The 24,801-nt window shown below is 34.9% G+C and overlaps 1 protein-coding gene across 1 annotated transcript in view; it reads left to right on the forward strand.

Moving 5' to 3' along the window:
• Positions 1 to 6,368, forward strand: part of U1A (spliceosomal protein U1A) — a 195,090-nt gene extending 188,722 nt beyond the window's left edge. The window contains exon 5 of the mRNA XM_089813586.1: positions 5,773 to 6,368. Coding sequence (XP_089669712.1) covers positions 5,773 to 6,063 — 291 coding nt within the window. The 3' untranslated portion in view covers positions 6,064 to 6,368. The remainder of the gene's footprint in view (positions 1 to 5,772) is intronic.
• The last annotated feature ends 18,433 nt before the right edge of the window (positions 6,369 to 24,801 follow it).

Below are 24,801 nucleotides of genomic sequence, written 5' to 3' on the forward strand. Positions count from 1 at the left end.
AAGATAGATAGGTCTAATGTGAATATGAACTATGGAAGAGATATGCAATTCAACTTGCACAATGATGTCCTTAAGTGCTGAATAGGACAATGATGCTTTGCTTAAAATGTTTAAATTGAAAATTGAAAGATGAAAGAGACAATGTAGAAGGCAAAATAGTCAAATAGAGACAAAATTGGAAACACCAGACCGATAACTAACTGGCAGAAATTGGAAATGAGCTGAATTGGGGTCCAGACTGCTGTATTGACCTGGTATTTCAGTTTGGACTGAAATTGCGTGGTGCAGAATTTTTCAAACGTACTGTATTAGGCAACAAAATATTTCAGATGTTTTGTTCCAGGCACTTTTGGCTGAAACTTTGAAGAACTCTCTGACTGTTCCTGATCTGTCGAGAAAAGTTTGGACAATTCTGTAACATATTCCTGCACGGAAAAAAAATGGAAATGATTGGGTAAAAGAGGCTTTCCCTGGTCAGACACTTGTTTTAGGAATTAATCTTGAAAATGAAAGGAATTTTTATAAAGGAAATCATGTAGAAAGGTAAATGTCTGATTTACCTTGCATAAACCCTCGTGGATGGGTGTAGAAATCCTTCATATCCATGAAGATGTTTGAAGTGCTTGAATTCAAGGAGTTGACTTTGGGATGTAGAATGGAATCTAGGATGCCTTCACCAATGTATGGATATATGAAACAATAGGTCTCAAAATCACCAACATGAGGCCTAATGAAACATCCAATTATGAGTGCTAACTTTTTAATATAGTTACAAGTTAATTAAGGTAAATAAAAGGTCAAGAGATATGGAATGAAGAGTTGTGACTTTAATAAAAGACATGAATACTCACCTTGGATTGAGATATATATATATATATATATATATATATATATATATCACAAATTGACCACTCCAAAGTGGGCATTGAAGAAGATCAACAACTCCCATAATAGTAATTGGACTCTTCCCTTGACGTATATAGGTTAGTGAACTCTTCCTTTGTTTCTTCCACCAAATTCAATCGTTGTTGAGTCTCCTCCAGCAATTCCTCGGTACTCCTCAGCCTACTAGGTGAGTGCACTCCTTTCGTCTGTGCCCCTTCACCCCCTCAGTGTCCATCAGCAATCTGCTGAAGCTTCTGTTTGTGCTCTGCCTGCTGTGCTAAAATTAGAACTTCTTGTGCTGTACATATTTCATCTTTGTCTTTTACCTTGTTCCTATCCTTGTTAAGCAAATTCGGCATTAACCTTCATAACATTCCTTCGTTCCAGTTTTATTTGGCAATGGCACCAAATGTTTACCGTACGGGGTAAAGAAACTTAATGCATGTAGTATAGCATGATACAACACAAAACAGATACTTTATTCATATATGCAATATGCACTCAATGCTTACAATCCGAATACAATGATTACAACGATGATCCAAAGTCCCTTTCAGACGGTGTTCATATACCTTCCTGAAGGGGTGACTCAAGCGTCACATGCCCGTTTGGATACTATTCTACCTATCGGCTACACTATAGATTTTACCAACAACAATTTGAACATGTATTAATCAAGAAATAATGATACTCTAGTTTTTTGTTGGCAATATATACGGTGATCCAAAAAGGGAAATTACAACAACATACATGCATTTTCAGTCCTAGCTACAAAAGTTGAATTACGAAGAGTAGAAACATGCACCTTAGACAAAGTCCCTATTCAAGATCTTTTAGCAACTACAAAATTTCCCCTTACCAAACTACAACCAGACTTATTAAATGCCACATGCATTCCAATATCATTTGATTTGAAAACCAAAAGTAGAACTTCTTGTAAGATCTGGAATATGTAGAACATTATCAATGAAAACACTCCTCCTAAAACATAACTTTACCTTTCGTTTGCCAGTTTTCATTGAGGTGCTATCATCAAGAAAGACTTCTGCATAATATCTTTTATACTCAGAAAATTATTCCTTGTGAGGAATCGTATGGTAGGAAGCACCTGAATCAACAAGCCAAGCATCACTGCTGACAGAGTTAGCTGAAATAAATAAAGCTTCAGAATCACCATCATCCGAGGACTTATCAGTGGAATCATCAATGTTCTTTTTCTTATTTCTACACTCCTTCACATGCCCTCTTTTACCACAATTCCTGTTTTATTATAGCCCCAAAACTTGATTGTACTCTTTTTGCGGGTCTTAGAATGTCCTTTTGACTTATCCTCCTTATCCAGTTCAGGCCCCTTCTTCTTAGGCCTTCCTTGTACATTCAAGGAATCTTTGGAGCCAGCATTCATGGCTTTTCTCCTCATCTCTTCTGATAGAAGTATACAAATGATGCTGTCCATTTTTAGTTCTGTATGACCACTACTTATGGCAATGATTAGATTTTCCAAAGAATCAGACAAAGAACACAACAAAATACAGTGATCTACAACTTTAATACTAACATCTATTGATGCAAGCTGACTCAAAATCAAAGCATATAAATGTTTAGCAATAGATCACCACCCTCATTTTCAAAGAATACAAACTTTGTTTCTAATATAGCTTGTTAGACAAACTCTTAGTTTGATAGATATTACCTATTTTCAATGTTCATCCATATGCCTTTTGTAGAGACATTCAGGAGGGAAAAGTCTGTAAGACACAACCGAATGGTTCTTTGTGCTTTCTTGTCTAACTTTTTCCACTCATCATACAATAAGGTAGAACCCTTTGATTTCCTTTCTTCCAAAGTTGGCAATCACTGATCTCTCTCTTCAAGGAGATCTCCTACTTTCAACTTCCACATCTCATAACCAGTGCCATAAAGCTTTTTAATATCCTGAAAAGAGGGGGTGGCGACGACCATGTTCAACTTCCACATCTCATAACCAGTGCCATAAAGCTTTTTAATATCCTGAAAAGAGCGGGTGGCGATGACCATGACATACACTTTCTCAAATATACAAGAAGCCCACAAAACAAAGGCTCCGATTGCAGCAAGAAAACCTCAATACTTATAGAGAGAAGCACCCCACTCTCAGCAAAACCATTAGCTTTGGTGTCAACTGTTGAAAAACAATGTGAAGGAAGCTTGCAATGCTAACTTTCTTCTGTGATTACAAATCTTGAAAGATTACCAAATCTAAAAATAGACTTTTGATTGCACCATTCAACATAAATATAAAATCAACCATACCAAAAGAGACACCAAATTTATGTGGAGAAACCATTTCAGGAAAAACTCCACCAGAGAGTGGGGCTGGGTAGATTATTATTCTTCAATAAAGAGAACGCCACAATAATGCACTTCACTAAAGTTCTCCAATGGATCTTGGAACTATTGATACAAAGTTCAACTAATACAACTATGCCTTGGGTCCAATTAATAGCCAAATGGGAGAGAAAAATCCACTGCTGTTTTCTCAAATCAAGGGGCCAGAACCACTTATGAAAACCCAAGCCTTGGAGAATGAATTGCCAACAGATATAAAACAATAAATAACTCTCCTAGTGACTCCTCATGGGCACCAAACCTAAAGCTACTTAGATTTCACACGTTCCTAGTGCTCCATAGCTTGTGGTGACTGTTCAAATCCCCAAATGGACACCTTTTCTCTTACCAAACTTTGTCTCCTATTCAGGACCTTTTATGCCTTATTGTGGATGCGGGAAGGTGTGTATTTTATTCTAAGTTACCAAATTCTCTCCAAAAACCCTCAAAGTCTGGTTAGATTCTGTAAAAAGTCTGGTCCTTGTCAAATTCTCCCCAAATTCGCCTGCAGAGCTATGAATTTGTTACAAATTCTGTCAGAGGAACCTGGGCAGAATTTGCATTGAATTTTGAAGAATTTGCTGCCCAGGGGCTGAACCTGGGCTGAATTTGGTCTCAAAACATTTTTAAAAAACATTTTTAAAGCGCATTTTTTGCGCTATTTGGTCTATTTGATCTTTACAACCCTAAAGTGACCGCTAAGAAGACCAAAAAAGATGGTTTATATGTCATTTAATGAAAATAAAAACTTTCTTATAGAGGGAATCCAAATTGACAATAGGTGACATCCAAATTGACTATTATAGAGGAATTTCTTAAAAAACGATATGATATCTTTGTATCCCAGGCTTAAAGTTCGAATCTCAACTTTTTATCTAGCCTGGTTAGAAATCCTCTATCTAATACAAAATAAATCCTCTTAAGTAGTACAAAATAAAAATTCAGATAACTGCACTTATCTTTTGACAATTCCTTTCATTCTCATTTGAATCTCATTTGAATCCTGGGCTTAAAATTTGAATCTCAACTTTTTATCTCACCTGGTTAGAAATCCTCTAACTAATACAAAATAAAATTCAGATAATTGCTCTTATCTTTGACAATTCCTTTCATTCTCAGGTGTACCCTTTCATATGGAAATATGTTCTTTGTATGTGACCAGACAAGTGTATCATGTTGTATGTATGGCTAAATGACACAATTAATATCCTAGTGAACTGAAAGATATGATGGTGTAATTTGCTATGTTGCTTTACTATTAGCATAGTGATGTATGGACTTATTTGCTGTTGCACATATACACACACATACATATTTAAAAAAAAAAATGTTTTTGTATGGATGAACCCAAAACGAATCTGAATCTGAGGAGGCATCTTAGATTTTATCCATTTTGATTAATATTTATTGCCTCTTTGTGTTCACTTCTTGAAAATGCCCTAAAGTACAAAAAACATTTTTTTCCAATGTCCTATGGAACACTTTTAGGATTGCAAGGCTAATGTCACTTTATCCTAACTGTAACCACCCAAGATCTAGGATCTTGTATGAAAGAATAAGAGAGATCAAATAGGATAGAGTAATTCTGTTCGATCAAAGGATTACTGCAAATGATAGATTATAATAAGATTGAATTGATTTAGATTACAAAGGGAACCCCTTGGTTGTATAGGCCAAGGTGAGATATAGGATAGCATAATATTATGATGTGTGTGTTGATCTTATGACTTGAGACATAAAGTGATCAGTAGTTTATGTCTACTCTAAGGGTCTGTTTGGCAACGGGAATACAAGTGGAATAGGCATATGTGTATTCTGGAAAATTTTAATTCTATGTTTGGATGCACCAAATCAGAATAGGAATAGAAAAAAAAATTGGAATACGTATTCCAATTTTGGCCCAAAAATGAGGATTTGGTAATCCACCAAAATAGATGGAATAGGAATACGTATTCCTATTCCAATTTTTTTAATTTTAGAAAACATAAATTTTGAGTCCGTGTATTCCGCATCAGATTCTGGATGAACCAAACAAGAACAGGAATACATAACCCCATTCTCTGTTCGAGAATAAGTATTCCAGAATAGGTATTCCTATTCCCGTTTTTATATTCCCGCAACCAAACGGGCCCTAAGTAAACTTAAGTAACAAGTGTGAACAGGACCTAGATGATGAACTAGCTAAAACCACCCTTTGAGATCAACAAATCCTTTTTCCGTAAAAGGTCACCAAGTTTGCCTACTCTAAGAGTAGTCCCCATTCTTTTGAAAGAAAACTATTGTATTTACTTTAGGGAATACACTAATTTTCCTAAAAGCACTGTTACTGAATATTACCCTTATTCCAATGGCAGTCATTTAAATGTATTGACAATAGAATAATTCGAGCATATTGATCTTGCACATTCTTTTTTTATATATATAAGATATGGGCTTTCCATAAAATAGCTTGATTGGTTGTAGTGGCTGTTGTGGCTTGTTTACACCATTTAATGAATATGCATATTATTGCTGTTGCAGGGTTCTCAATTGCCATTCCAAGCATCAAAACCTAATCTTCCAGAGGTACCCGCTCCACCAAATAACATATTGTTCATTCAGAATCTTCCACATGAGACAACCTCTATGATGCTACAGATGCTCTTCTGCCAATATCATGGTTTCAAGGAAGTTCGCATGATAGAAGCAAAGCCTGGCATTGCTTTTGTGGAATATGGGGATGAAATGCAAGCAACTGTAGCCATGCAAGCTCTTCAAGGATTCAAAATCACTCCGCAAAATCCTATGGTGATTGTTTATGCAAAGAAATAAGCATTTAATGGACTTCACTTCCAGATAGTGCTAGTGTACTTCCCTGCTTTGCCTTATTTCTTGTATCAATTTTGCCTGTAGTAGTTTATCCTGGTGTAAGCACAAGTTTTAAACATTCTAATGATAGCATAAGCAGAGATCTACGAAATGGAGAGTATATATATCTGGGACCAATTAAAATATCTTCCATTAAGATATTAGTTTATGATATTTGATGATCCTCTACACATGATGTAACTATATCTTTTAGAAAGGGGATTTTCCTTCTGGTAATTATGATGAGCCACAGTGGAGGATTTCCAACATTTTACAATTTTCTTTTTGTTTTAATTAGTTTTCAGTATTGAAAAGCAACATGCTCAGTAGTTCAGGTGTATGCTGCATATTTTGGCACTCTAGCAATAGCTTATCTTCTTGCCTTTTTCTTATCTATCATGTTTTGCAAGTATTCATGAAAACTTGCTAATGCATCTTATATCAATATAGAAGCATTTGTGGCAGCTATTTATTGTTGACATTTGATATTTCTGGATGGTATTAGTAGAGAGATAGCGATGTGAAGGCAAATGGATTCAGTTTGAACTTTGAACCCACAAATGTTGTAATTGTATAGATGACACTTCCAAATGAAAACAAGTTTGGATTTCAGTTTGAACCCAAAAAATGTTGGGATTGTATAGATGACACTTTCAAGTAAAAACAATTTTGTACACTTTACAGTTGCTCATGAGTAATATTACTTGTTCATTCAACAAATTTGGTATTTTGTGAGCTTATGTGATTAGAACACGACCGTTCTCTGGGTTCCCTTTGAGTTTCCACTTGTGTTGACTTTCCTTCCTTATCTTAGGTAAACAGGATCTGTGATATTGGGAAGTACCTTGATTTAGCTGAAAAGGAAAGCCGACATTGTGTTGAACAATTCCATTTAGGAAATGGTTGAATTTCAAAAAGTCTTGCGCATTTTTTTTTGTGTGCTGAAGTTTTCAATCCACATTCTCTATCACCATAATCAAGGGATTCATTTTCTGCTGTTATTTTTAGCGCTTTTCTGATTGACAAGTCACTATTAACTCACCCTGAAAAGGGATACATTTGTATGCGAGGATACAATGACCTCCAATGCTAATTCTCTTTTCAAATCACTAGCTGCACCAGATTGCTTCCAATGTTTACCAGATGATTTATTCAAGTATTTTCAGCAACAATCTCAGAAAGTGATAGTTGTACCGATTTTTCTAGCCAGAATGAATAATGATTGTCACTTGAAGATGACTATCACTCAAAGGTTAGATTTCTCATGGGTGAAACCTGGAAGGGAGCATAGATTCTGGATTTACAAAGAACAAAAAGTCTTGATCTGCTGATCAATTCAAGTTTTCTAATGAAGAGCTCAGAGAGCAAAATTTCCAGTGAGTGAATAACTGCTATTAGTTGAAGTTGATGACTTCCCTTGCAATAAGCTCGCTGTGGATGAAATGGAGCGTGAACTGTCTTTACAAAGAAAAGGTTCTGATCTGTTGTTTTCTGGGGTCACATCCACAGTCTACAACATTAAAATTGTGGTTTTGTGTAAACTGCAAGCATAGCAGAATAGAATGACAAAAAATTCAACAAGAGCGGCAAAGATGTTTCCTGTCAAGGTCAATGGATCTGCATTGAGAATCATGCCTATAACTCCCCGATGAGCTTCCTAGTACTGTACAATGGTGGGATATTCTGTTGCCATCTAATGAATATTAGAATGAATAATTCATTGAGGGAGATAGGAAACCTGATTGGAAATTTCATAGGTCCTCCTGAGATCACTCTACAAAATAGGGGTTCGACATTATGCTTTAATATGTGAATTAATTAGAAAATTGGTTTTCAGAAATAATTGTCATGGCCGTAATTTTTTTTAAAACTTGGAACAGTCTATATGCTATGAGAATCAAAATATCTTAGTATAGGAAGGCTATCATGAACAGGGGCACCTAGCATGATTTTGCCCATCTGTCCCACAAAAGCAGACGCCAAATAATGTCATTTATGATGCAAGCACAACTTAGACTGATTAGAGAAGACTTGTTTGAAAGAAAAAACCAATGTATTTTGTCAATGTATATGATGAAAGAAGTGAACTTCCATAGGTATTTAATCCAAACATTAGGAAATAACCAACCAATAACATTAACAACTGGGCCAAATATCAGTCAGCTCATTACGTATGGATGCTAGGCTAAGTATTACACTGGTAAATAGAAATAAAGGTAGAGAGTTAAAACTTCTGTGTACAAAACTTGTCAATGTTTTATAACTCAATCGTACATCACTTGAAAGATTCAACAGGAGAAAACTGAGACCATTTCTCAGGATGTTTAGTCGCCAAATCACCATATGACTGAATAGTCTAAATAACTTGTGCCAAAAGACTCAATCATGGCTATCCTAAGGAATCATTTGAATTCAGTTCACAAATTATGGGAAAACAGTAGAAACTCTCTCCCACACAAGATACATTTGAATAATAGCATAACCACTTTTCCCTTATTCAGGTGCTCATGGGTTTGCAAAGTGATCTCAAACAGGTTTTGGAGTCTCTTGCTGCTAATATTTACTATGAAAATCCTCTTGGATCAAATGTTTAAAAATAATAATTTGTACTTATTTGACGAAAAAACCACATGAGCCAAGAATCATATGCAAGCAAAATACCTATCACACAATAGAGATTAAATACATGTAATCCTGTTTTGATTGCATAAATAATATTGGAGAGATACACAATTACAATGTATGAATGACTTGCTTTATAGAAAGGAAGAGATGCCCTAATCCTAAATCTAGAACTAAAGTAATGCAAAGTAGGAGCTAAATTATGCTCAACTACAGCTGAACTAAATCTAGAAAAGCAGTCTATAGTTGAATAATGGGCACCTAAGTTTTGACATAGTGCAACCCCCAAGTTCATTGTAGGATTATTTGTAGCCTGACATAACCATCAACTTAGGAATATGCTATGCATTGCCTTAAAAGCCTTTATCGATCCCCCAAGCGTGAAACATTTGTCAAATGCTTGAGATGAGAACATGTTAATTTGGAATCGTGAGCACCACCATTGATAGCTCTCACTTTGAATAGGCAAAAATACTTGGACAGTAGTGCCTAATGCTAGCTAGTGCACTGTCTCTTTTGCTTGGGATTTTGGGACAGTGTGTTAGCCTTGCTTTGTTCGACTTGCTTTCAATTTCAACATTTGATTGTTATGTGTCAGCCTATACTTGAAATTAGCCTTGTACCCCCCATGTAAGAGTGAGCATTAGACATTTGACAACAACTTATGCTTTGAATTCCATGTTTAAGCCTTGCTGAAACAGATACCCATCTCTGCAATTCTGAAAGCACTCATGATCTGCATACGTGTTCCATTGTTGTTTATTGTTATGTTCAAAGCTCTTTAAATGTTGTGAAACAATTGAAATAAATGAAGAATTAATAACTTGCAAGTCTCCATGGTGGTTTTTTATGATTCTTGATTAGTTCTCATATTGTGAGTTTTGATATCCTAATCCAATTCATCACGATCTGTTTCTTTTGAGCACATCATTGTTTCTTTGGTTGATCATCAATTATGTTGTTGAGGCAATATGGAATCCACTCTAACACACTTGAGTAGGGTTGCATGTTTATGTATTTGCATTTATCGTTGCTTGCCACAATCTAGACACTTACGATTGAGAGCACACTCTACACTCTGTTTACTACTTATCAAGTTGGTTATTTGTGGATGTAGGAATAGTTAAATGGGGGCTTGCTTGAGGTAAGCTCCTATGTAGCCACAACCATCTTTCCTTCTCTTTGTGCCAGTGTAGGTTCAAATACGAAGTTTGATAGTTATAAGAAGAGGCAAATATGCAAAGCTGATTGTGACAATGATTGTCAACCAAAATTTAGGGTAAAACCTTAAGAATCTAGTGCTCATGTCTTTTGCTAGTTTTGCGTGAGATTTGAATGGTGGTTGCCAAAAAGCCTCTTCATTACATCCCCCAATTCAATTCTTTGCACTTTTTGTTGTTAAGAAAATAATACCCGAAGCCTTTGTCCAACATAGACATCTCCAACTTCTGGTGCGAAAATCTAGCATGTACGTTCTTTCTATTTCTATATTTGTGTATGGCCCCCTCCTAAGGTAGGTTAGTTGTTCGATGGAAGTTGACCTATTGCTTGGTTCCCTTGGGCCAACAACTTGCAGAGGGGACCCATTTAGGGGATACAGTGACATATTGGGGCTTTTGGACCTAGTTTGATTATTTTTGGACAATTTCCTAGATTTTAAGAGTCATCCCTATTTTCTACAAATGAATGAGGAGTTAGCAGGGATGTGGCAGAGGACGTTTGGGATCATCCTAGATGTTTCTGTTAGAAATAGGTAATATTGAGAGGCGGGGGGAGGGGGTTGAATCAGTATTCTACAATCTCTTACTGTTGATATCTTCAATATTTGATCTTACTTTTGCTGTTCTTCGCATGCCTCTGATCATACATCAGAATTCACATCATATAGTTCACAAAATATGTTGCATATAATTATATCTTTCACACTAACTTCACATCATATGATCATTCCTTTATACCATTACATTTTACTAAACTTGCCCTTTCAGCTTTCAAGCTTACACATGCTTGGAAAAAACACAAAACTAATTCATGCTAACTTAGGATTAACATCTAGAATGGCATCCCTAATTGGTTAAATAATCATTTCGTAAACAAAATAATTCTTTAACTTGTAATCTTTATTTCTTTGTCATGCTCTGTTCTTCCCTGTATACTGCCTGTTTGTTAAATTGATCATAATTGTTGTCGTACTATCCTTATTATCACACACTTAGCGACATCATCATGACACTCTGTACTACCTGTCCTTAACCATGCACATGCGAAATATTACCATGTCATCCACACATAACAAAACCGTTCTTGTTCTACTGGATAACTATTTAACACTACAATTTCCCAAATATAGCTTCCTTGACTTCCTTTTCATGATCTGCTTAGTTCATACTATAATCATATTGCTGTAAATGACAACATTAGATGATTACCTTAGCCAAATTGCCAACAATATCCCCCTTTGTCATTGATGGCAACATGAGGAAAATTGGCTATGTCCAAAAAGAAACTTATCACTTCAAAGCATTTCAAAAACTATTTACAAAATTGACCTTGAAAAAAATTTCAAAACTTCAAAATTGTGGATCATCATATTAACCATCTTTCCTTATAACTTCTAAATATATTACATTACTTACATTACTCACCCTTTGACTCACATACATCTATTCTTTATCTATATAAATTTCCATACCTTTTCTCCCCCTTTGACATCAATGACAAGGATGTCAAAACTTATTTACAAGTCAAAATTTGGTTCAATACCTTTGCTTTAGGTTGATAGTCATGTCAGACAGTCATCAAAACTTGTTTGGAGACTCTTGAAGCTTTTCTTCCATGAATTTCTAATGCCTTCAGATATACTGAGAGGGGTGAAGAGTCCATAAGATGCAATCTCAACTTCATTTAAGTTTGAATAGACAAATTTCTCAAATGATGTCTTGGCCTCAAGACATTCTTCTATGTGCTGCTCCAATGTTCCAATTATTAGAGATAGATTTTCTTTGAGAAGTGATAATCTCTTTGCAATTACGTCTTTGTCCATTTCAATGAGCCTCATCTCATCATAGATCTTCTCAATTTGCATCTCAATATCCTCAATTTTTTGATTTGGTTGCTGAAGCTTACTTATCAATGCTTCAAGTTCTTCATTTTTCTTCTTCAACTCTTCATCTTTATCTTTAGTGAACCTAAATGCTAGTCTACACTTAGCATACACTGCCTTTCCTTCCTGTTCACATCTTCTCAGTTCTTTGATACACACATCAAGATTTCACAAGTCATTGCTATTGTTTTGACTTGAACATTTGTGCATCATGGTTTTCTTGTACCATTGCAGTGTCTGATAGCTTGGTGAATTATGTGTCAAATGCTTATATCACAACATTTGCTCTATCTTGGGGATCAAATTCTATATCTTTGTAGGAAAAGTTTTCTCGAGTCTTTGTGTAGCTTCCATCAAGGTGCTCCGTAGACTTTTCACTTTCCTATTCTTCTCTATAATCTTGCTGAGAGATGAGATCAGTTTAGTTTGATCATGATGCAGGAGCATCCTTGGTTGCACTGCTATCTTGCATGTTTTTAAGTTTTCCTAGTTTTTTTCAAGTTGCAATGTCTTGCATTGTCAAATTCTTAGTGGGTGTAGAGTGTTTAGTGGATGTTGAGCTTCCTGGTTGATGTCGAGTTCACAGTTGCTGCCGAGTGTTCTTTGGTTGTCGAGTTCGTGTGGTTGTTGAGTTCATGTGGTTGCTGAGTTTGTTTGGATGCCAAGTTCTTGTGGATGCCGAGTTTGTTTGGATGATCGAGTGTCAGTATTTCATGGAGTCTTTGTTTGTCGAGTTGTCTGTGTGTAGTTTCCTAATTGAGGCCAACCTTTGAATTTAATTTAGTGTTAGATATCTGTTGCGAGCCAACTTATGGCTTAGCCTAGCATTTAATATGAGAGTTTATTTAGTTATACTTGCAACAGGCCGACTTGTGGTCGTCCATGTATTTAAGAGACCTTAGTTAGAACCTTAGAAAGCGGAACTTAGAGAGAGTAAGAGTAGAATGTGAAGTTGGATCATTGAAGATTGTAATTGAATTGATACATGGTTGTAACCTAGAAGGCTTTACAGTTGGGCATGTAATAGATCTTTGAATGCATATATGAATGAAAGCATTTTCTACCTCTATCTCCCGAGTTGTTTGTATTTGTTGTTATTTCTACTATGTTGCCTCTGTGCAGGTGGTTTGAATAGTTGGGTATGCCTTTGGCCCTAGTTATTCGTACTTCCCTGCGTCAAGTGGTATTAGACTTAAGGTTCATCCTTGTGGAGAGTGGACTGTGCAAAACCCTAAGTGAATTTGGTTGTGGGGTAGTAGATCTGAGGATTTGACCTATAATTTGTAGAGGTTACAATCTTGCAGGAACCTGATTTGTAAAGATGGTTTGAAGTAGAGGAAATGTTAATAATGCAAGATTAGATACATTGAGACAATTTTCAGCCAAATTAGATGCTGTAGAGACCGCCCAAAGGAGAGGAGCACATCTTGATGATGTAAGTGAAGATGAAGCAGTAGCACCAAACCCTAATCTAGAACCTAAAGAAGATCAAGATGAAGCAAGGTTGTTGAGAGTATTGTCTAGAGCAAATTCAAAGCCTATTGTAGAAGTTGTTCCTTATGATTGGAAATTGGATACCAATGTTGTGCTAGATTGGATCCCTAAAATGGATAAGTTCTTTGAGTATGAAAATACTCCTGATAATAGGATGGTGAAGATTGTAGTTACAAGGTTGAAAGGACATGCCTCACTGTGGTGAGAGCATTTGCAAACTGATAGATAAAGGAGAGGAAAGGAGAAGATCAGAGCTTGGGTAAAAATGATGAACAAGGTAAAAAATAAATTCCTTCCTATTGATTACCAAGTTAGCTTGTCGACAAAGATGCAAAATTTAAGACTAAGAGATGTCTGTGAAGAAGCATATTGAGGAATTCTATAGATTGGACATCAAATCTGGACATGTGGATGATGATGTTGAAAAATTTGCAAGGTATCAAATGGATTAAGATATGGAATTCAAGATGAGATAAGTTTTGTGAAATTGGAAAGTGTGGAAGAAGCATACCAATTTGCCTTGAAAGCTGAGGAGATCTTGACAAAGAAGCATGAACAAAGACAAAGAGGAAGAGGTGGTAGATTCCAGAAAGGCAAAGGTAGATCTTATGGAGAAGGTGGCAGATTTGACAATTCTATGCAAGAGAAAAGGGACATCTGAATGGAAGAATGATGATAAAGGCAATACCGAATGAAAAGGTGGTGGTTCCTATCAAGGGCTACTAGTTCTTATCGAGGAAGAGGTAATTCTTATTTTAGAGGTGGTTTTCATGGTAATTGTTTTAGATGTGGTAAAGAAGGGCATAGATCCTTTGAGTGTAGTTCCTATGAAAGTGGGCAAGGTAGCATAAATGTTGTGATTCAAGGAGACACTGAGGGTTCACCAAGTGGACTTGAGGTTGGTGGAAATTTGAAGGTGGGAAGAACCTTATGCAATAAGGGAAGTGATGAGGAACTTGTCCCGAGGAGAAGTCTTTTCAAAACCAGATGTAAAATGGCTAGAAAATATTGCAAGGTAATCATTGACAGTGGAAGTTCAAATTTGGCATCAGAAGAGTTGGTTACAAAGTTGCAATTGCAGATGTTGAAGCATCCTATACCCTATCATGTTTCATGGATCAAGGATGAGCATAAGATATTGGTAAGTGAGCAATGTATTGTGAAGTTCAAGATCAAACATTATTTTGATGAAGTTTTGTGTGATATTATATCTATGGATTGTTGTCATATTCTGTTGGGTAGACCTTGACAATATGATAGATATGCTATAGATGATGAAAGATTGAATCAATATACTCTTTGGGTGAATGGGAAGAAGAAGCAAATATTGCTGCCTTTGATTGAAAGTCTAGATGAGGTTAATTGTACTATTGTGAGAATTTGCATGATTAATGAGAAACAATTTGAAAAGAAAATGAAAAAGAATCAAGTATGTTTTGCTATAATTCCTAGCAACCAAGTTGTGCCACTAGCAACTGAGTACAAAAAACAATGGTGATCGAGCAATAGAAATTGATAGAAGCCAAGTACCAACAGAAATTAAAAATTTGCTAAATGAATACAAGAATATTGTTGCAAAAGATATACTTGATGGTTTACCTCCAATGAGAAGTATAAGTCATTGTATGGATCTGATTCTTAGAGCTAGTTTTCCGAATAAAGCACCATATAGATTAACAACTACAGAGAATGAAAATCTTAACAGACAAGTGCATGAGTTGTTGTAGAAAGGTTTGACCATCGAGAGTTCGAGTCCATGTGCTGTACCTATCGTATTAGCACCTAAAAAGAATGGAGAATGAAGAATGTGTATTGATTCCAGAGCTATTAACAAGATCATAGTGAAATATAGATTTCCTATGTTGAGGATGGATGACATAATGGATTGTTTGAGTGGAGCAGAGGATGGATGACATAATGGATTGTTTGAGTGGATCAAAGTATTTTATCAAGATTGATTTAAGGAGTGGCTATCATCAGATCAGAATCAGAGAAGGTGATGAGTGGAAGATTTCTTTTAAGACAAAAGATGGTTTGTATGAATGGTTGGTTATGCCTCTTGGTTTGACTAATGCACCTGATACTTTTATGAGGTTGATGAATGAAGTTTTGAAAATATTCTTGGGTAAGTTTGTGATTGTTTATTTGGATGACATTCTGATATTCAATAAGACTAAGGAAGAACATCTTGAGCATGTTAGACAAGTATTGTAAAGATTGAAAGAGGATAAGTTGATGATTAATCTAAGAAAGTGTTCTTTTGTGCAAGAAGAGATTTTGTATTTGAGATTTGTGATTTCAGTTGATGGTTTGAAGATGGATCCTGAGAGGGTAAAAGCAATTTTGGAATGGCCTACACTTGAGAATGTGGTTGAGGTAAGATCATTTAATGGTTTGGCTAGTTTTTACAGAAAATTCATAAGAAATTTTAGTTTTATTTGTAATGCTATGACTGAGGCAATGAGATGAGATAAAAATGAATTCAAGTGGACACATGGAGCTAATAAGAGTTTTGGGACTTTGAAATAAAAGGTTGCTAAATTGCCTATACTGGCTTTGCTTCATTTTAATAAGGTATTTCAAGTTGAATGTGATGTAAGTGGTAGTGCAATAGGAGCTGTATTGAGTCAAGAAGGTAAACCTGTTGCTTTCTTTAGTGAAAAATTGAATGATGCAAAAATGAAATATTTTGTATATGATCTAGAATTTTATGCTATTGTTCAAGCCTTGAAGAAGTGGAGACATTATTTGATTCCTAATGAGTTTGTGTTGTATATTGATCATAAAGCTTTATAGTACTTGGGAAGTCAACATAAATTGAATCAGAGACATATGAAGTGGGTTGAGTATTTGCATAATTTTACATTTGTGATTAAGTATAAGAGTAGAGTTACTAACAGAGTTGCTAATGCATTGAGTAGAGGACGTTCTTTGTTGATTAAAATGAAGGTTGAAGTTCTTGGTTTTGATGACATGAAAAAATTGTATGATACTAACCCTAATTTTTCTGAGGCGTGGAGAGAGTGCAGAGCACCGAATCTAACATATCACATAAGCAAGTATGATGAATATTGCATTCAAGAAGGTATGTTATTCAAAGGAATTCAGTTGTGTATCCATCGAAGTTCCATGAGAGTTAATTTGATTAAGGAAAAGCAAAGTGGTGGATTGGTTGGATATTTTGAAATTGATAAGACATTGAGTTTGCTGAAGGATAGATATTACTGGCCACAAATGTATAAAGGTGTTCAAAAATTTGTAAGGAGTTGTGGAGTTTGCTAAGTTGCAAAAGGAGTAAGTCAGAATACTGGTTTATACACACCTATTACTGTTCCTAAGAAACCTTGGAGTGACAGTGGTATGAAATTTGTTCTTGGATTGCCTAAAACAATGAAGGGGTATGATTCTGTATTTGTTGTTGTGGATAGATTTTCTAAGATGGCTCATTTTATACCTTCTACGAAGACATCTGACGCTAAGCACGTTGCTAAAATTTTCTTCAAAGAAATTGTAAGATTGCATGGATTACCAATAAGTATTATTTTTGACAGAGACAGTAAGTTTGTTGGTTATTTTTGGAAGACTTTGTGGAAGAAGATGGGTACTGAGTTGAAGTTTAGTTCTACTTTCTATTCATAGATAGATAGATAGACAGAGGTTGTGAATAGAAGCTTGGGTAATTTACCGAGATGTTTAGTTGGAGAGAAGCCAAGTAATTGAGATTTAGAATTAGCACAAGCTGATTTTGCATATAATAATTTTGTGAATAGGAGCACATGAAAGACACCTTTTGAAATTGTTACATAAATTCAACCTATAGGAGTATCAAATTTGAGAGATGTTGCTGGTGAAGAGAAGAGAAGTGCTGCAGGGGAAGAATTTGTTGATTTTATGGAGTCTTTGCAGAAGGAAGTAAAATTGAGAATAAACATAGTAATTAGAAGTATAAGGAGACTACAAAAAGGTCTAGAAGACATCATGTTTTTGACATTGGTGATGAGGTGATGGTTCATTTGAAGAAAGAAAGATTTCCCGTTGGAACATACAGTAAGCTAAAAATGAAGAAGTTTGGATCTTATAAGATCTTGAAGAAGTTTGACAGTGGTTATGCATATGAAGTTGAGTTACCTAACGACATGGATATATCTTCTATATTCAATATTGCCGATTTATACAAATATCATGTGTTAGATGATTATCCTAAGAAGAAGGTTGAAGAAGTTGAACAAGTACTAAGGCAAAGAGTTGGTAAGAGCACGAGAGGGAAAGACTACTATGAGTATTTGGTAAAATGGAAAAACAAACCTAGTGAAGATGTTACATGGATTTCTCAATCTGAATTGGATTTAGCTCCGGTTGTGACACTTGCATGATTCAAGAGAATCATTTCTTTCTACTGTAGTTGTCTGATGTAGGAGCATCTTGGGTTGCACTACTATCCTGCACGTTTTTTTAGTTTTCCTAGTTTCTGCTGAGTTCCAATGTCTTGCATGGCTGAGTTCTTAGTGGGTGCTGAGCATTTAGTGCATGCTGAGCTTCCTGGTTGATGCCTAGTTCACAATTGCTGCCCAGTTTTATTTGGTTGCTGAGTCATCCTTTGGGTGTTGAGTTTGTGTGGTTACCAAGTTCGTGTGGATCCTAAGTTTGTTTGATGACTGAGTGTCAGTATTTCGTGGAACCTTCGTTTGCCAAGTTGTCTATGTGTCATTTCCTGATTGAGGCCAACCTTTTCATTTAATTTAGTGTTAGATATCTGTTGCGAGCTGACTTATGGCTTAGCCTAGAATTTAATATGAAGGTTTATTTAGTTATATTTGCAACAGGCCAACTTGTGGCTGTGCATGTATTTAAGAGACCTTGGTTAGAACCTTAGAAAATGGAATTTAGAGAGAGAGAGTAGGAGCAAAATGTGAAGTTGGATCATCGAAGATTGTAATTGAATTGATAAATGGTCATAATCCAGAAATCCTTGTAGTTGGGCATGTAATAGATCTTTGAATGCATATATGAATGAAGACATTTTCTTCCTCTACCTCTCGAGTTGTTTGTATTTGTTTTTATTTCCATTGTGTTGACTCTGTGCAAGCAGTTTGAATAGCTGGGTGTGCCTTTGGCCCTAGTTATTCATACTTCCCTACGTTAGATCATCATCATCTGTCCCTTTCAATGTTGCTAATGAAATAGGTGTCCTAAAAGAACTAGATATAGTTACCTTTTTCACATCTTCTTGTCCTCTATCAGTTTCTTCTTTCTTTATTCTTCCTTCTCTTCTTCTACCTTCTTCTTCTTCTCTTCCTCTTCTTCCTTTCTCTTTTTCTCTTCTTCAACCTTCTTCTTCTCTTCCTCTTCTTCCTTTCTCTTTTTCTCCTCCTCTTGCCTTTTTTCCTTCTCTTGCTTTTTCTTCTCCTCTACTTTCCTTGCTTCCTTTTCCTTTCTTCTTCCTCCCTTTTCTCCTCAAGTTCTTTCTTCTTTCTCTCCTCATCCTATCTTCTTGTCTTTTCCTCTTTCTCTTTTTGCTTATTTTCTTCCTTATCATCATCATAATTGGTGTAGCTAACCAAATTGTCAACAATATTCGTTCCATAATCCTTAAAAGCATTTTCCTGCTCATCAATAGTTATTTGAGTACTACCCACTTGCATGGTTTCAATAGCAATTGTGATCCATGGAGATGTTATTGGCATCTTGGTGTCCTTTTCTTTCTTTTTTGCTAGTGTTGGTACAACATGCTCAATAGTCATAGGGATTGCTCCCCCTTTCTCTACACCCTGCTTAGAAAAATTGGGTACAAAGGTCATATACTTAGCAATAGCATGCTTGGTCTCTTTGTTCACTTCCTCATATTTACCTCCCATTAATAAAATGGCTCTCCTTTTATTCCTTAGCAAGGGCTCAATTCCATTCATTATTCTTCTCATATCTTCATCATCATTTACCTCACAAAGCTTTTTAATTTGGTTCTCCTTAATTCATCCACCCTCATCTATAACTCTCCTTTTTCTATTTATAAGCCTAATATACAAATCTTGTGGAATACTCTTTTGAATGCGTTCAAGTCTTTTATTTATCAAAATAATGTTTTTGACTACTACATCTTCTAGTTGTAATCTATCCATTTTACTGTACAAGTTGTAATACTTATTCAATTGAAAAAAATTATCATTGTAAATTATCTCAACATTAAGATTTTCTATCTTTTGTTTCCAAGATATTCTACTTGAGATATTCTTTGACACTATCTCAACTCTCTCTACTTGTCTTCTTGTTCTTCATACTCTTCCTCATCAAATTCAGACTCAATCATTTGTAGTGACTTCCTCCTCTTTCCTAGTGCACTAGATTGTTGTTTCATTCTTTTCTTTCATGGGGACTTAGTAAGTTTTGACTTAGTTTTAGAAAGTCTTTCAGACTTCCTTGTAACAGACTTGTCTTCAATTATTGTTACCTCTTCTTCATCTTGCCTTTTCTGAATGGGTTGCACAACTGTGGGTTGCACTTGTGCTACTGTTGCATAAGGTGCACTAGAGATCTGTGTGGAGGGTCCAACCACTGTGACTCCCTTTGTTGGTCCTACTACCGCAGTAGGCATAGATGAAAGAATCTCAGTTTGACCACTTGCCTTCATCTCCAAGGCAATTTCTTTAGCTTCCTCAAATTCCTTTCTGGTCATATCAATCTCTTTTAGGATTGCTTGAATCTTCTTCTCTACATCCTTCATAATATCATGTCTATATAGTTCACAATTTATTAAGTATAGCTACCTTGACTTCCTTTTCATGATCTGCTCAATTAATACTAAATTCATGTTGCCATAAATGACAACATCAGATGATTACCTTAGCCAAAATGCCAACAATTTGTAGTACAATTCAATTTTTTTAGGAGAGTTCATAAATTCTAGGGATAAACTACCAGTTAGCTGACAATGACCAGACAAAAACAAAGGACCACCATCTTCGGACAACTCAGATTGTAGGCCTGACCAGTGAAATATGAATTTAATAAATTTTATAGTTTGGAGGATTAATAAAACATTAATAAAGTGATTATTGTATTTCACTTGATCATACAATTATTTATAATAAACTGAGACCAAATCCTTAGGCAACAATCACTTAATATTAAATTTTGACTATAAGGGGGACTTTAAAGCATGGAAAATAACCCCTAAAGATGGCTGACTACCAGGGGTAGAGAAATTTGATAAATGAAAGCAATTTTAATGTTATTTGTTTTTTGAGGAAATCTTAACCAGGTTCAAACTTAGGTTGAGAAGGAAATTTTTGATAAAAGGGAGGGATGGAAAAATATTTGGTTATTTCTAGAAGGATTTTATTTTGAATGCGGTTGTGAAAGAAGCTTGATACAAGGGTTTCTGATCCGAAATACTCTATTTGGTAATGGAAACTTCGAAATAGAAATATGCGTGTAGATGAGATTATATCATTCGAGGGTGAATTGCAAGAAGATGCACTAACATACCAAAATTTGGAGGACAATATATTCAAACTAACCAATTATAGAGTGAATGATTCATTTGCAAATCATAGGGTTCCCTTAAATTTGTAGATTGACCATTATCTTTATTGCTGGTAATTGTTCCAATCCTTCATAGGCCCAAAAATTTTAGGAATAGCAATAGATGATTGAGAGATAGTTCACAAATTTGAAATTTACCAATTTATTGATATCTTTAGGTCGATTGGGTAATACAAAAATGATAGAGTTCGAATTCAGAGGGAAAAAAAAATTGTGAATAGGGAAATCACCAGCTAGAGGAAACATTAGGTTAGGTCTTTGATCTAGGCATGGAATGCCCAAATTTATTCTTTTTTTCAAATACATTTTTTAATTTTCAAGGAGGCTATGTAGTAAGCATTAGTAGCTTGATAGAAGTCATCAACCCATAATCATTAGTTTTGAATAAACAAATTAGTGTTGTATCAACCTAGTACAATTTATTGAGTTCATCATTTGTTGCAAGTTACATTATTTTGTCACAATATCAGTTTTAAATAGAATTTGGTGTTATTTCTACAATTGGTGCATTGGTTTTCAAATTTGATTGCTACAGACTAGGTAGCTTGGATTTATTTTTAGAAGAAAGTCTTGTTCCAATGTGTTGTAGAGAGAAGATCAATGCGAGTTAATCAACTAGTTAGTCTAAGATCACTTTTAACACAACACAAATCTGATAGATTCAAATCCTAATTTATGAAGAAAAACTAATTAACTTTAATAAAAATGACATACATTTGTATCATGCTTTAATGACATTCCATGAAAGTGAACCTCACACCTTTAAGAAAGCTAATAGAGATAAGAAGTGGAGGGATGCAATGAAATTATAATATGACACTATAATTAAAACAAGAGTTAGGGTTTCATTCCTCCAAAAAGAAATATTGTTTTGTTAGTGACTTTACACTGTCAAATACAACTGTTATGGTGAAACATATAGGTACAACATAAGGTTTTCTATTTATTATAGTATATATTTAGTAATTTTTTAATGACCAATCTTCTTAGCCTTAACTAACTTATAGTAAATCATTAAACACTTAGTTATTTTACATATTCACATGTAAGGAGTTTATAGTCATAACATATTTGATCAAATTCTTTTGAAATGCTTTTACTAATAGAAGGAAAGAAATATCACTAATTATTTGAAACACTAGATTATTGTTGTACGTAACTAAAAAAAATACATTAATAATCTAAATATTTACATAATCCAATTGAACTCATAGGACATGATATGATAGTAAGGTACCCACTAATTGAAATAAGATAAGAATGCATATTCGTTTTGTCTTTAGCAATTATGGACATTTGGTGTTGAGGAGAAGCATTGTCAGAGGCTTAACCTTCCAATCACATACCTAGTATATTACCATCTCACTCTCAACCAAGAATGGCCCTTCCGTGCATGGAATAAGGCACAAGAACACCATTTGCTCTTGCCACTGAGCATCCTAATGTTAGAGTGTCAATTATACAACCAACTAGGTTGTCGATTCCTTCCATCAACCTCTCCATTCAATTGCAAGATATCCTGACCTCTAGTGATCACAACAAGATCATTTGCCACTAATCCTACCTTGGCCACATATCTACATGGATACTATGTGCCCGATCACTCACTACTCTACTTGAAAACAAGACTATACCCTCTACCCACCATGAGGGAACTAGTTTATAGATTAAATTCTTGTTTTCTTTTAATGCTTATTATATCATTGATTCATCTTTCTTGCAAGAGATATTCTATAATCCATGGTTTTCAATCTACACCTCTCATCTTGACCATGCTTGGTCATCTTGGATGATCCTAGGTATGGTTGTCCACTATTCATGAATAGTTTAGACTATCTTTACAATATTATAATCTCTGCCCAAACATGGTATTTTATGGATGCTAAGATAATATTCACAGCTTACAAGAATTTAGCTTTAGATTGTAATGGCACTTCTCTTGTCTTATAGTGTCATGCCTAAGTACAATAGCATATAGATTTTGGCTATGTTTAAAATTTTGGAAAGGAGTATTTACAATAAGATCAAGAAATAATATATAAACTATTGATTTTGGTATCGGCTGAGAACTCTACTGGATGAATTAGACATTACATATACAATCAAACCATATTTACACCAAGCCGATAATGCTTAAGGATCAAACATTAATAACATATACAATGTGGCCTTATTATCATCAGGCTGAAAAAATGAGAAAAATTAAGAATCAAACATTAATAACATATATGATATGGGCTTATTATGATCATGCCAAAAATGCTTAAGAAAGGATGCAATGGAAACATTAAGGAAGAAAGAGATAGAAGGTACAGGTTGGCATTTTGAAATGTAAACTATGAGCAACCGGCTTCAAAATTTATTATACTATTCCCAGAACTCCAATGCGTCTCTTTAAAATATAATGCCAACATTTTGCAGTTGTGGCTATACCAAGAACCAAGTTGTGGCTATACCAACAACCAAGAGATTGAATTTTGCTGTTGGATCTACGATGAGCATATATGAAAATAATATATCTTATGTAGCTGAGAACATGTAAATCCTACTGTAGATATAATGTTGAGAGGTTATGGAGAAGAAGAATGCAAGCTTGAGTGGTGAGAGAATATATAGTTAATGCTCAATTCTTGGCCATATTCTTGTCTAAACAAGAGTTAAATTCTTGGCAACATGAAAAGGTGGTGAAAATTACAATCTTGAAATAAGTTTCAAGGGTCGAAAAATAATAATGAAAGAGATGTAGCTGATAGACCCCAAGATAAATTTAATGCCATAAGATGGAAAAAATAATAAAGTCCTTCCCATGGTTTATAATATTAGTACCTATATTATTCATGTATGTTTGCACGTGTTATATATATGTATGTATCTATATATGTATATATGTATCTATCTATATGTACACACAAACACATTATGCATATACACATTATATCTCAAATATATGTATTATGACACACATCATATTTTAAATATATGTATACATACATATAAATGTATATAACATGTACAAATGTACTTAAATACCGGTATTATTATAGTAGACGATGTCTGTCATTACAAGAAGGATTGGATATCATCCAAAATCTTGATTGAAAGGTAACAATTGCTTCATTTATTTTTCAAGTGAATATTTTGTATCTTTAATCTTAACAACTTAGTAAAATTATGATGAACACTTGGTATATCCTTGTTTCCCAATCCTCTTTGCCACGACGATGGTGATTTAGGCCCATACCTAATGGTTGAGTGAGGTTGGTGCCCTCATACTCTATCCCCTCTTTGGCAATGCTTCTCCTCCTTCTATCACGCTTTTGCAGAAAGAGTAACATGGTGAAAGCATACATCTTTCAAGGGAAGTCTAGTTAACATAACTAATAACTAACTTGATTAACCATCAGTTAATATTATAACGACTAACCATATTTTCCATTCCACAAGAATATAATAGATAACCAAAATTCCCATTTGCATGAAATCAATCCACTAACTAATTTAGCCAACCATTTCAAATTATATTTAAAATATCAATAATTATAAAAAATGGGGATGTAACATACCCCATGCTTCAATTGCTATTTTTTATTTTGCTTTTGAAATCCTTACTATTATTCCCCTTGAAATATGGTTTGTTTGACTTAAGGATCTTGAAATTCTTTTTATTAGCCACTAGTTCAGAACTAGATGAACTCTAGTTGGCCTTTCTCTTATTATTGTGGATGGAATCATTGTTGTTTACCTTTTGTTCTTCTCAGATGGCCTTCTAAAGGGCCTCCTCCATGGTTCTAGGTGCTTACACATCTAACACAAGGATGAGAGGGAAAAGGATAGAGTCCAATCACCTAACAACTTGCCAAGAGCACACATGGAATCAAACACACATTTAGCAACAAGATCAACTCAATTCATGAATAGATTTACAGATTGATGATACAATTAAC

The sequence above is a fragment of the Cupressus sempervirens genome, chromosome 2, assembly GCF_028749045.1.
Source record: "Cupressus sempervirens isolate cs-2001-9-10 chromosome 2, ASM2874904v1, whole genome shotgun sequence".
Taxonomy (NCBI): Eukaryota; Viridiplantae; Streptophyta; class Pinopsida; order Cupressales; family Cupressaceae; genus Cupressus; species Cupressus sempervirens.